Here is an 11,976-nt window from a genome sequence, read left to right on the forward strand (position 1 = left end):
GCAGCGACCTCCCGGGCCCCTCTCCCTGCCGCTCCCCGTCCCTCCCCGCAGCAGCTGCTGCAGTGGGGCACTCGGCCTGCCTGCTGCTTCTGTGCTGAATAACTCAAATCCAGGGTGAGGTTACCTTGAATCACCTGGCAATGACATACGGCTCTAGAAGACAATTCATGCGTTTCAAGCAAGTTCTGACAAAGAGATTTGCACCACTCTTACGATGACTGCAAAATCAAACAGTGATCCGTACAATGCCTGAAAACAAACATTACTGGATTTGTCGGAACAAGATATGCCAACATTGTTCGTGCACAGCTCTTATGTGCCCTTTCAGGCTATAGAAACACATAGAAATGCATGTCTCTTACATCAGCCGCTTCCTTCAGAGATGCAACCGTTTAATGATAGGTGGGATGTGCCCAGGGGAGGAGCTGGGGTAGAGTATGGCACAGTACTCCACGGTGACGTGGATGATTAAGGTGTAGGCCACTGCCCCCTCCATCAAACTAAGATTTTCCCAGCTGGGCAGTTGCTGTTTCTCTTCTCAGAAACAGCGCTGGGAAGCGAGGAGTGCTGGGCAGGAGGCACTGCAGAGCTCCCTGGCACAAAACTCGGTTCCCCCTGGTCCAGCTCTGGAGAGCTGTCCTGGTGTCTGGGGCTCTGCTCTCCCTGGCTGTTGGGCTGAACCTGCGTGGGAGTGGGGCTACGGAGAAACAGCTTCAAGCCCAGGGGCCTGCATTTGTAAGAGGAATACAGCTTTAAGAACACTGCATGGAAGAACTCCTCTTAAAACCCCTTTGTATGTATTTCTTTAGTTTCTAGATAACTAGGAAATGGCCTGTATGCTTTGATTTGGGATCTTAACCTTCTTTCTTCAGTCCCCAGTTGGGCAAGTAACAGCTGCAGTGATGGCTGCCATTCATGCTGGGTACTGCCGCTTTGACTGTGCCTATGTGTACCGGAATGGGAGTGAAGTTGGGGAACGGATCCAGCAGAAAATCAAGGAAGGTGTTGTGAAATGAGAGGACCTTTCCTCGTCAGTAAGGTGAGGATCTGATGACCTAGGATCCTGGGGAAGGCCTGCTTTGTGTAGAACGTGTTCAGAGGAGGAAATTCAGAGCGGTGGGGAAAGGCTGTGTGCAACAGCATGGAGTCATTCAGAACATAATTCAGGTCAATACTGATGGAAGCTTCTTTTTGTCACCTTATCTTGTAGAGAGTTATCTAAGATATGCTCCACATCCTCCATTTTCATGGGACTGTTCAAAATATGTATTAAGCTCAAATGGTCCCAGAAGGTGTGCAGGTTTTTTCCCCTGCTTATGCAGGTAATTCTGTATTTGGCTCACCACTGAAATTACTAACTTAAAAAGAGCTCTTTAACCCATATCTGCCTGTAATAAGTGGCTTTTACATGTCTTGACTAATGGAACGGGATCAGTTTTTCAGTTTGCAACCCTGTTTGATCACATATGCCACCTCTGCACATACTGCCCTCGGTATCACAGGCCAGTCCTGCTCACAGAGCAAGCCCCCTCTGAAGAGCACTAGGATGGCCTCGTTCCACATCACCTTCCAAAGGAGACAGGTAGCCTCCTCTCAAGAACAGGACAGAAGGATTACAAGAGCTTTAACCCAGGAGGTCATGGTGTGCTTTGGCTTTTTGTCTCTAGCTACGGTACACATTTTATGAAAAACCTCTGGTGAAGGGAGCGTGCCAGAACACTCTTGCCATCCTGAAGCTGCATTACCTGGATCTCTACCTCATGCACTGGCCTCTTGGGTTCAAGGTACAGTAACAGCAATGTCCTTGGCTTTCCCTCCTGGAGAGCTCCTCAAAACCGCCAGTGACGCTTGCAGCACTACCGCTGCTCCAGTCCAGAAAGGCCACGTGTCTGTTGTGTGTACCAGCACTGCTCCGGTGCTGCTCATTCCGCTTTAGACTGGCCACGTGAACTGGGCTCTTGATCTCTGGCCCTGAGAGTGCTGCTTGGACAGTGTCCTCTGCCCTTTTGATACCGGAGATGTAGACCTAGCACTAAGACCAGGCCTGCCAGCTGCAAGCATGAGTTGTGCTGCTTTACTTTTGGCTGTGCCTTGTCTTCTACAAATCCCAAGTATACTCATCTTGCCAATGACTTAGCCTCCTACTTTGTGGGAAGGAAGGCTGTACTTTGCTGCCTGACAGAAATTCTTTCCTCTGCATGTTACAGAATCACAGAGCGAAGGAAAATGCTTCTATTTTCCATTTCTGTCTTTAATCACTGAGTCCTTAATACAGTACAGATTGAGCTGACCTTTGCTGTAGGAGCCTTAGTGTTGTTCCATAGACCTTGGATTTCAAAAGGTGAGACTTTCTGACATCCAAGTTTCATACTTCACGTACTTCAAAGGAGCTGATGTCTCAGTCTATTTCTAGTCTTAGCTTTTCCTTTCTGCTATAAACAGGTTAAGACCTTCATCCTATCTGTTGCTTTTGAGCTTATCAACTGTTTGTCATACTTTCAAAGCTGTCATGGTTAGTTTTATGTCAACAAAGCCCTTGAGTATTATGTCATGGCATAATACTCTGACACCTGCACAACATACTAGGTGTAGAGCAATATGGAGATGTGGGGATCTAGCCCTCTTCTGATATGTCTGAGATGTTCTGATTTTCCTAGCGCCACCAACTTAAACTGAGGCTTCCCTCACAGGAGACCTGTTTGTGTACATAATACGCTGTCCAGTAGATGTGGCTCACCCTAGACCTAACTTAAATGTCCTTCAGACCTAAACAGGTCCTTATACTCTTCAGAAAACAAATCTTAAAAAAAGCAGTTCTTGGTCTCCCTTAATAGGCATGATAGAGGAGTAGAGCAAGCTTGTTTGTTCCGCTTTGTTCCACAAGTGGTGTGACTTGTTTACGTGCATGTGTTTTGGTGAGTCACCACTCTGCTGGGTCCAGGAGATACACCTGTCCCTCCTACTAGGAATGGTTGCTGGCAAAATGCCATAAACCTGCATGAACAACGTAGACAAGTATTAATATTTTCTGTACGAGGAGTTAAAGCCATCACGGTCCTCAGTTGTCTTGGTATTAACTTCCCACCAAAGAGTGTTTCAAGCATTTTCTTTGTCACTGACAGGCAGGGGAGGAGCTGTTTCCCATAGATGACAAAGGCATGTCAATACCCAGCAACACAGATATTCTACATACATGGGAGGTAAGTTCAGCCACAGTGGGAGGACCATGTTTTCTGTCTTTGGCAGTCTTTTCCATGCTTTCATTACCTTCAGCAGCCACAAAGTTCTTATGTATTTATCTTAAGGTATACAATGTAGCTTTTCAAAACATACATGCTTAGTCAAGCTGATAATCTTCAGTGGAGCTGCAGACCAGATTGCTTGACTGTAATAACCACAGAACTGTCTTCACCACAGTTCTTAAACTGTTCAAATACACTTTGCAGGAATAAAGATATTTTAGGCTGTAATCTTGCCTACAGCCTGGGGTAAAGTGCTCCAGCACTGGCTCGATAGCACGTTATTATAATTATTTTCCACATGTAACTAACTTGGTGTTTCTACCATCTCAAGAAATGAGCCTTTGGGCTTCGGTGAGATGCAAGACATGGCACAAATACACCAGTGCGCACTTTTTCTCCCCAAGAGACAAACTTCGCAAGTCCAAACAGTTGTCTTTCCCTTCCCATGAAGGGAAACAAGCCATACCAGGAAGAATATATTCAGCCCCCTACTGGATGCTGACTTTGCTCCCCTTTGTGTTAGGCCATGGAAGAGCTGGTGGATACCAAAAGCCATTGGTATCCCCAACTTTAACCATGAGTAGATTGAAAGAATCTTGAACAAGCCGGGACTGAAGCACAAGCCTGCGAATAACCAGGTAAGCTGCAAAGTGACAGCAGGTGAATAGTTTTCAGGGATTATAAAGATCTGATCACAGTTGAATGAGGAGATAGAAAAAGGGAGAACAAAGTAGATACCAGCGTGTTAACACCCTATGATTATTTCTGGGTACACAACGAGGATGCTGTAGATCTCCTGCATCCTGACAGGGGATTAAGCTGTGGTACACAAATTACAACCGTAACTTCTTGAAATACCTTACTTGTTCTGTTATTAGTAATAGCATCAATCTGTTATTAATAGCAGATAACTGTTCACCCAACACATGCATTTCTTCTCATGCATGCACATATGCATGCACAACTCAGTCACCCATTCAGACTTTGAGTTGACGAAAGAGGAGAGGGCAACTATTTTCAGCTTTAACAGCAATTGGAGAGCATACACAATGAGCACATAAGTGGTAGCATTCAGTATTTGTTTTTTCCAAACCCTTAAGTTATGAACACTATATACACAGAGATTTTGCACCTAAACATTGCCTAGAACGCTGAGAGTCTGCGTCACTGACAAAGTGACTTGGGTGTTCCCAGTGTACAAATGGCACACACTATCCAGGAAAACAAATATGGAACAAATCCTTTCTACAATTATATAGTTCAGATACTGCCTTGGTGGCTCCTCTAAGCACCTGCTACACTTGATGATATATTAAAATAAATTAAAAAGAAATGGCTGAAATTAATTCCTTTATTCCCTTCAGCTGCAAAATTCACAAGGAGCACCCTTTCAATGCAGAATACTGAAGATGGTCATATCCTGCCCTCATACCCTCCAGAGCTTAATCTGCTGTTCTTCCTATCAATTTATCTAGCTTTCTTACTGCATCTCTCCTCCTGCAGCCAGTGAAGTCACAGATATGTATTCAGTGATTTATCGTGGTGGTAATGGTTTTCCTTTTTTGAAATAAGGACACAGTAAAATTGTTCTAAAGAACAAAATGTGGGCTGTAATAATTCTCTGCCAAAACACGGAATTGAGGGGAAAACAGGGAGAAACAACTACACATTCACAGTTGTACTCCATCTTGTATCAACAGGCTAAGGAGGATAATCAGCAGTTCTGAGCACTGGAGGAAAATCTCTGAGAAATGTGAACTAATTCTGACTTCCTTAGGATAAGTGAGACAATCAGCAGTTTCACTACTCCAAAACCAACTGAAAAAGGGTTTTTTACTATTTATCCCTCTCTTAAAAACAAACAAACAAAAACCTCCATATGCAGAAAACATACGGATGCATGCTGGGCAGCATTTTTATACTGGCTTTCTCCTCTGTGTCAAAATACAACAGCATGGTGGGTTTTGGATACAACACAATTTCAACATACACTTCAGATTATTGCTAGTTGTGAAATTCTGTTCTTATGTGGAAAATTGTTACGAGCAAAAAAAAAAACCCAACCTCAGAACTTGCATCTGCCGTTTCATTCAACTGCCTTTGAGAAAAACTAATCTTTAAATGCAACAATGAAATTGAAGATTCCTGCCTGATCAAAAAGATCTTTTGCTTTGGAAGTGTAAGTAAGTGTTTATGCTCTTGCCTAGACCTTACAGCTAGAAGTGAGACAGGATGCTGGACCCCCAATACCATTTGACTTTAGGAACTGATTTCATTCTTTACTAGCTCCATTATTTTTTGAGTTTAATATTCTGCCTGTTGCAGATAAAACTGGATGTGGGGTTTTGGTTGGTGGGGTTTGGTTTGTTTTTTTTTCAAACTAAAACTTCCAAAAGAAGGTAATATACAACCCCCTTAGCCAAGAACAAAACGTGGCAGAGGAATGCTGTACAAGTATTTTTAGTACTTCTGTACAGAACTAATAGATGTTAGCCTATCGCAGCCAAACAAAAGAAATGAGAATTACCTTGCTGTTCAGTTTTTAAGATGCACTTTGTATTTCAGACCCACTCTGCACAGCTGTACTTGGCCTTTGCTCCTAAGGCACAGGCAGCTGCTGAAGTCTCTCTGCTGGGGAATCATCTCCCCTAACTTTAGGTACTCACCTCAGAGCCAGCCTCTAAGCTCCAGTCACAGCCAAGGGAGATTTGGGCTGAACAAGGGCAGCAGCATTCAGCACGATCCATTACACCCACGGTGCGAGCTGCCCTTGGTTCAGACCCAACTTGTTCTTTAGACCTCATGCACCCTCTCTCCTGTGAACAACGTTGAAATACACGCAGGTCGGCTGCAGTGACCTGCACTTCGGGGACACGAACCCTCCCTGGGACAACAGAGCCACTCGGCACTTTCACCTGCGGGCAACAGAGGGCAGCCAGCGCTCAGAGGAGACGCGCTTGTCCCCTCCCCGCCGGCCACCAGCCCCCGAGCTCCGGCCGCAGCCCCCAGCAGTGGCGGGGGGCATTTCACATGCCACGCAACCGCGGATGTCTGCCCCCCGGCAGGGGAGGCTCAGCCCCCCAGTGCTGTGCCCAAACCACTGGCCTCCCTACCGGCCCTGCCAGCTTCGGGGACCAATTCCCCCGGGCAGCACCAAATGCTCTGAGCCCAGGGCACCCAGCCCAGGACAGGCGCTCAGGGATGATGACCTACACCATTCCAACCATCTCCTCTAGCAGCCCCATCAACCCAGCCACCCCCTCCCACCACTGCCCTGGCCCCAAAGCCCCAGGGCTGCAGCTGGGGGCCCCGAGCCCTCCTGCAGCACTGCAGCAGTGGGGGCTTGCTCACCTCTACAGGAGAGCAGCAAGGCCTGAGCCCACCAACCTCTTCGGACTCTCTGCCTCCAGCAGATCCTGACCCCAGAGGGCACAGTGCAGAGACACAAGTCCCAGCAACCCAGTGACAGCAGAGCCGGGCACCTGAGCTCCCCACACACCCATACATGCCCGGGCACCCACTCTGGAGCATATCTGGCACAAGGGAGATGTGCAAGGGTAGGTCTCAAGGAATCCATCCCCAAACCTCCTTCCCACCTGACACTCAAACTCAAGCCATCAAAACAATTAAGGTTCTTTTAACGACACCGGGCGAGATGAGGAAGTATTTGCTTTTGTGGCTTTGTCACCCTTCTCTTTCCTCCTACTGGGCAGGTGACCAAATCATAAAGTTGCACATTGGGTTTCATGGGAAAATGGTAGAACCTTTTGTTCAAGAAAAGAGGCACCTTAGGACCTTCTTTCCAAAATTTCCAGTTTCAGTTAATGAACAGGTAATCCAAGAACATTTGTTTCGCAGCTTCCTGAAGGAAGCAACCCATAAAACCCTCAGCAATCGCCAGGCTAAGGTGAGACAGCTCTGCTGAGACCAAATACACATTCTTATTGAACAATAAAGGCACAATATTTGCTGTGGCACAGGGAGAGCCAAAGGTTTAGACCACTGTCTTTTCAGTGGTGTACTTTCTTCAGCATGGGTCACCCAGGGGCCACAGTGCCTTCAGGCGTTTCCTTGCTCCAGCATGGCTCATCTACCAGCTGCAGTCCCCTCAGAAGTAAGCCCTTTTGGCATGGACCTCCTTCAAAGAGTGCGCGTGTTTCCAACAGTGTGTCTGAGCCAGGGCCCTGTGGGCTTAAATTTTGGCATGAGATAGGGTGCTTACATCGGTTTTGGAGCTAGCTGGAATTGGTTCTGGACGGCACTGAGCAGCTCATGGTCTCCACACAGGTCACCATGCCATCCCCTGATACCCCCTGCAATTTATGTCCTTTACATTCCACCCTTCACCTCATTGAAAGATGTATTAAGAATTGTTTCACCTTTATATAAACTCTACCTTTAACATCATCACAATCTTAATGTATATTCATTATAAACTCCATTCCTTGTCCCTGCAGACCAGACTAGTGAAGTTAATATCTCATCAGTGTGAATGTAACACACACCACAAACCCACCCCTTCCTCAGCAGACAAAATTATCAGGATCAACACTGCAACAGTCTTAACATATACTTTCCAATCCCTTCTAAAAATTTTTCCAAGGTCAGCCGTACTACTGGTCTCCCAGCATTATCCTTGGCCATGTCGCTAATCTCCTGCCTGTCTTCTGGCATGCTCCCTCCAGTACAATACATGTAAGTCACTCCTTGACGTCCCACCAGCTTATCAGGCGATACCAGAGGTGCGGTAGTAACTGTGCTCAGACCTTGGAGCTTTCAGGCCACAGCATGAGTGATCACCACTTTTTCAGCGTCCCTTCCCCCTTGTCTGTAAACACAATCCAGCAGTCCAAGCAACGGTAGTGGATTACCTCCTTCTTCCCAGTCCCTCTGTGGGGGCGTCTCATCTGTGGGATCAGCAGGGTTAGGCCATTGCTCCACACAGCCTTTCACTAGAGGATCCTAAGGCTCTCCTCCCTTGTGCAGGGCAGTGCTTGCAAGTAGAATAGAGCCCAAACTTCCCAGAACTCTGCTTTTCCAAGACAAAAGCTGTATCCCATTTGCTATGGCTTTACCCCCCCCCCCCGCCCCAGCCACTGCAGGGACATCAGTTGCTGCCAGTGTTCAGCATTTCTGTAATTTCACTCTGAGCAAAGGACTGTCAAGAGAGCGCTCATACTCTGAGGAGCAGCACTCCCATCTCCACAGGTCTATTTAACCTTGCAACTCAGGCTGCCTGAAAGGGCTTTGTTTCTACTTGGCCATCAGCCCTCAGTTTCCCCCCAGAGGTGCCAGGGTCCTCCTCTGAGGCAATCACTTTAAGGCTACTCACTGCTCCCACAGCTGCAGCCTGGCCTACCTGGCACACAGCTTTCCATCCAGCCAGTTCAGCGCTATTGCTCACTTCTGACCAAGGGCCTCCCCTTCACCCTAAGCACTTGTTAATGCACATTACTCCCAAAGATCATCAGCCTGACTCCCCCACTCTGCTAAGCAGTCCTGGTCTCTCTGAAGCCCCATTTGCAGCACATGGTGAGCACCAGCGCACAGCCACATCACAGCAGCACACCTCTGTCCCCAGGTTTCACAGCCACCTCTGCAGCTCCCGGCCAGTGCTTTTGGATCCTACATGTGGAGACAGCACTGCACCAGGCCACTGGGGCACAGGCGTGGAGGAAGCACCTGCCCACCTCTTCCCAATCACCTTCCCACCCAGCAATGGTCTCCCCAGGTCCCTCCTTTCTCCACTGTCTGCACTCACCCCTGGACACAGACTGGCTGTACCATTTCCACCACCGCATATTCCCAGGACCAGGATCATGGCTCCTTTCAGAGTCCCTCTCATTACACCACCTCTGGGCCGTGACAGGGCTGGGGATTCTCCAACAGCTACTGTCCCAGGCAAAACAGTCTCACCTCAGGGCAATCTAAACTGATTTATCACCAATTAACACAAACTTAATTTCACCGATTCAGGTACCGAGGGGGTAAAAAAAGAACACAGCAGAACAAAACACTTCAGTAAATGCCTTTCTCCCCCTTCTCCAGCCTCTGTCTAAGCCAAACACCAACCCTCTCCCTGTCCTCGTCTCCGCTTTCCCCATTTTCACCACAGATTACACCTAGCCCATCCCAATCCCTCCCCTGAGGCGAGGGCAGCTGGGAGCGTGGGGCTGGGTGCCTGATGCTTCCCTTTACCACTCAGTCCTGCTGTGTCTTAGTGCTCCCAGGTGGGCAGGCCACTGTCCCCAGGGCTGCCGCTGCCTGGAGGGGGTGGCCCAGACCGCAGGCCCCTCAGCAGCCAGCCCCTTTGGGGTGAGGTGCCACCCTCCTCCTCCCCTAGCAGGGGGACTGGGGCGGCCACGTGGGCTCTTCCCATCTGCCGGAGCTCCATCGCCCTGCATGGCAGCACCAGTTTCAGAGCCAGCCGGAACCGGTTCTGACCAGCCTGGGGCAGTTCGTGGTTTCCTCCTGCCCAGGTCTCCCCTGCCAGGCTAAACCTGCCCTTCCCGCCCAGTAACTGCCACGGGCGGCAGGAACGCTTCCTCAGCGCTTGGCTGAACCCAGGGCATGTTTTTTAAGCAGATGGGATTAACGGACAAATACCAGAGCGAAGACCAAAAGCCTCATCAACTCTGAGAAGACAGGAGATCCACCAAAATATGTTCCTGGCTTGATCTGAGCTCACAGCAAGAAAGAGGCCGAGGTCTTCTACGGCGGGGTTCAGCCAAGACCCTCAGATCTGCCTCCGTGCACACGGAATTTGAACTGGAGCACCCCACTGAGCAAGATAAACCTCCCTTTTAAAGGCTCCAAGCAAGGCAGAAACTCCTGCTGCCCTTCCCTGGGATTTGAGCTTGAAACCTGCACACCCTCACCTCAAAACACTGGCTTTAGCTATGCTTGTATCTGTCAGCACCCCTAAAGCTGCAGAGCCCTGCAACTCTCCCCGTTAGGAGTTGAGATAATCACACCTTGCAACTCTGTCACCTCCTTACTTTGCCTTCGTGCTTTTTCGGCAGGCCACAGGGTTTCTGCCAGTAAAGACTGCCTCCACAAGGGCATACCCACTTCCATCATTTTGGACCCTGTTCTTCTCAGATACCAAACACTGCTGGTCTCCGCAGCCACAACTTGTGCTGAAAGTACAATCACTAAATGCAAAGTCAGCAAAACAAACAAAAAAACTCATGATACTACGCATCCTGTTTCAGTGCAAAACATCGTTCACGGATCAAGAAAAAAAAAAGGAAAACCCTCCCTCCCCCGCACAGTTCCTCATCGCCAGCACTCACTGTAAAGAAACAGCTGGCCATGTTATCAAGGACACAGCGCACAAGATTTACCAGGCTGGCTGTCACCCGGTGACACATGCAGTACTTCTTCTTTCCCCAAGGCCCTGATGCCATGTGATGGCCCCCGCCAGGCCTTCGGGAGAGGTAAACAGTGGAAAGCCGACTTGCCTTACAGCTGTGAGGGGAAAGCCTCCCACTCACGAGAGCCAACAGCAAGAACAAAACACAGAACTTCTGCCCAAAGCCTCTTGTCACGAGATGGAGACATCTCTCCGACAAGAAACCGCCAGGGAAAACCGAACCCAAACGGTAAGAGATAAGCACTGAGTTATAGAACGGTTTCGTGATCCAAGTGAAAACACATCGCATCCTGCCGGGGACGGCTGATGGCGCTGACACAAAACAGGAGGAACATTAAAGAGGAAAACCAATTACCTTGCCCGCCCTTAGTTAAATGGAGCAAAAAATACCAAGCTGCAGAGAGCAGGGGCCTCTGCTGTGGGAGAGGCACCCAGAGCAAACGTTCGCACCTGAAGAAACTCTCCACGTGTGAGCAAGCAGCAAAGCCTCCCAGGCAAGTCTGTTTTTTTCCACTGCGCTGCAAGCTCTTCAGCAGAACAGCGTACGCTTGTCTGCAAAAATTTCAAAGCTAGTTTCTGATGTGAGATTACTGGCCACCTACCATGTATGATTACAGTCGTGCATTTTATTCTGAAATGCCCTCAGCACCTCCCTAAAGACGGAGAGACAATTTGATCATTATGTCACTCATTAAAAAGTCGCTGTTCCTCTTCTGCGACCTTCAAAACACTTTAAAAAAACCTCTCCCGACATTCAAAATAAAGTTCTTTTTTTAAACTCACTTTGTCCTAAATTACTCCTACGCCACAGCTCACTTTCCCTTGAAGAGGAAGCTGCATTTGTCCCATCTGGAGCAGGGAACAGGTTCTCCCCACTCTCACAAGCCAGCCACGAGGAGGTTTCTCTAGCTGTCCCGCTGTATCAGCACGCAGGGTCACAAGGCTCCGACAAGGGGGACCAGCCCTGGCCACCGGCCCTGTTGTGGGGACATGCTGCTCCAGCCAAAGGGCTCAGCCCTCCCTTGGCCTGAGGCTCGGAACCCGCTAACCCGCTAGCTCTTAGGGCGCAGGGAGACACCTCTGTCTCATGTCCCCTCTGTCATCCCCCTTCCGGGGACGCCTGAAATGGGACATCAAGGGACCGAGGTGCTGCGGAAGGGCTACCAGCCGGGTGCGGAGGCACAACCGAGCACCGCACACTGAACGCCTTCCACGTGAAGTTAGCGCAGTCCCGGTTTAAGCACCGTCCGACACATCCCGGGTCGCTGCGTGACGCTCACCCCGACGCCGGGGCTCGCAGACGCGGCCTCCTTCAGTCCTCAGCCGCCGCCCCAGATCCCCGCCGTGGGCTGCACAGGG

The 11,976-nt window shown here is 49.1% G+C and overlaps 3 protein-coding genes across 3 annotated transcripts in view; all 3 read left to right on the forward strand.

Annotated features, from left to right (window-relative positions):
- The window catches only part of LOC103924353 (aldose reductase-like), a 29,837-nt gene extending 24,943 nt beyond the window's left edge, over window positions 1-4,894 (forward strand). Inside the window, exon 11 of the transcript XR_663980.1 lies at window positions 4,818-4,894. The gene's annotated coding sequence lies outside the window, so the exon portion shown is untranslated. The remainder of the gene's footprint in view (window positions 1-4,817) is intronic.
- The window catches only part of LOC103924491 (aldose reductase-like), a 28,044-nt gene that overhangs the window by 5,559 nt on the left and 10,509 nt on the right, over window positions 1-11,976 (forward strand). The window lies entirely within an intron of this gene.
- Window positions 932-3,826, forward strand: LOC103924464 (aldose reductase-like). The gene is given in 5 exon segments (XM_009332993.1): window positions 932-1,039; window positions 1,668-1,784; window positions 3,123-3,200; window positions 3,766-3,788; window positions 3,790-3,826. Coding segments are annotated over 5 exon segments (282 nt in total). The 5' UTR covers window positions 932-1,012.

The sequence above is a fragment of the Pygoscelis adeliae genome, unplaced genomic scaffold (genome assembly GCF_000699105.1).
Source record: "Pygoscelis adeliae isolate BGI_AS28 unplaced genomic scaffold, ASM69910v1 Scaffold38, whole genome shotgun sequence".
Lineage (NCBI taxonomy): Eukaryota > Metazoa > Chordata > Aves > Sphenisciformes > Spheniscidae > Pygoscelis > Pygoscelis adeliae.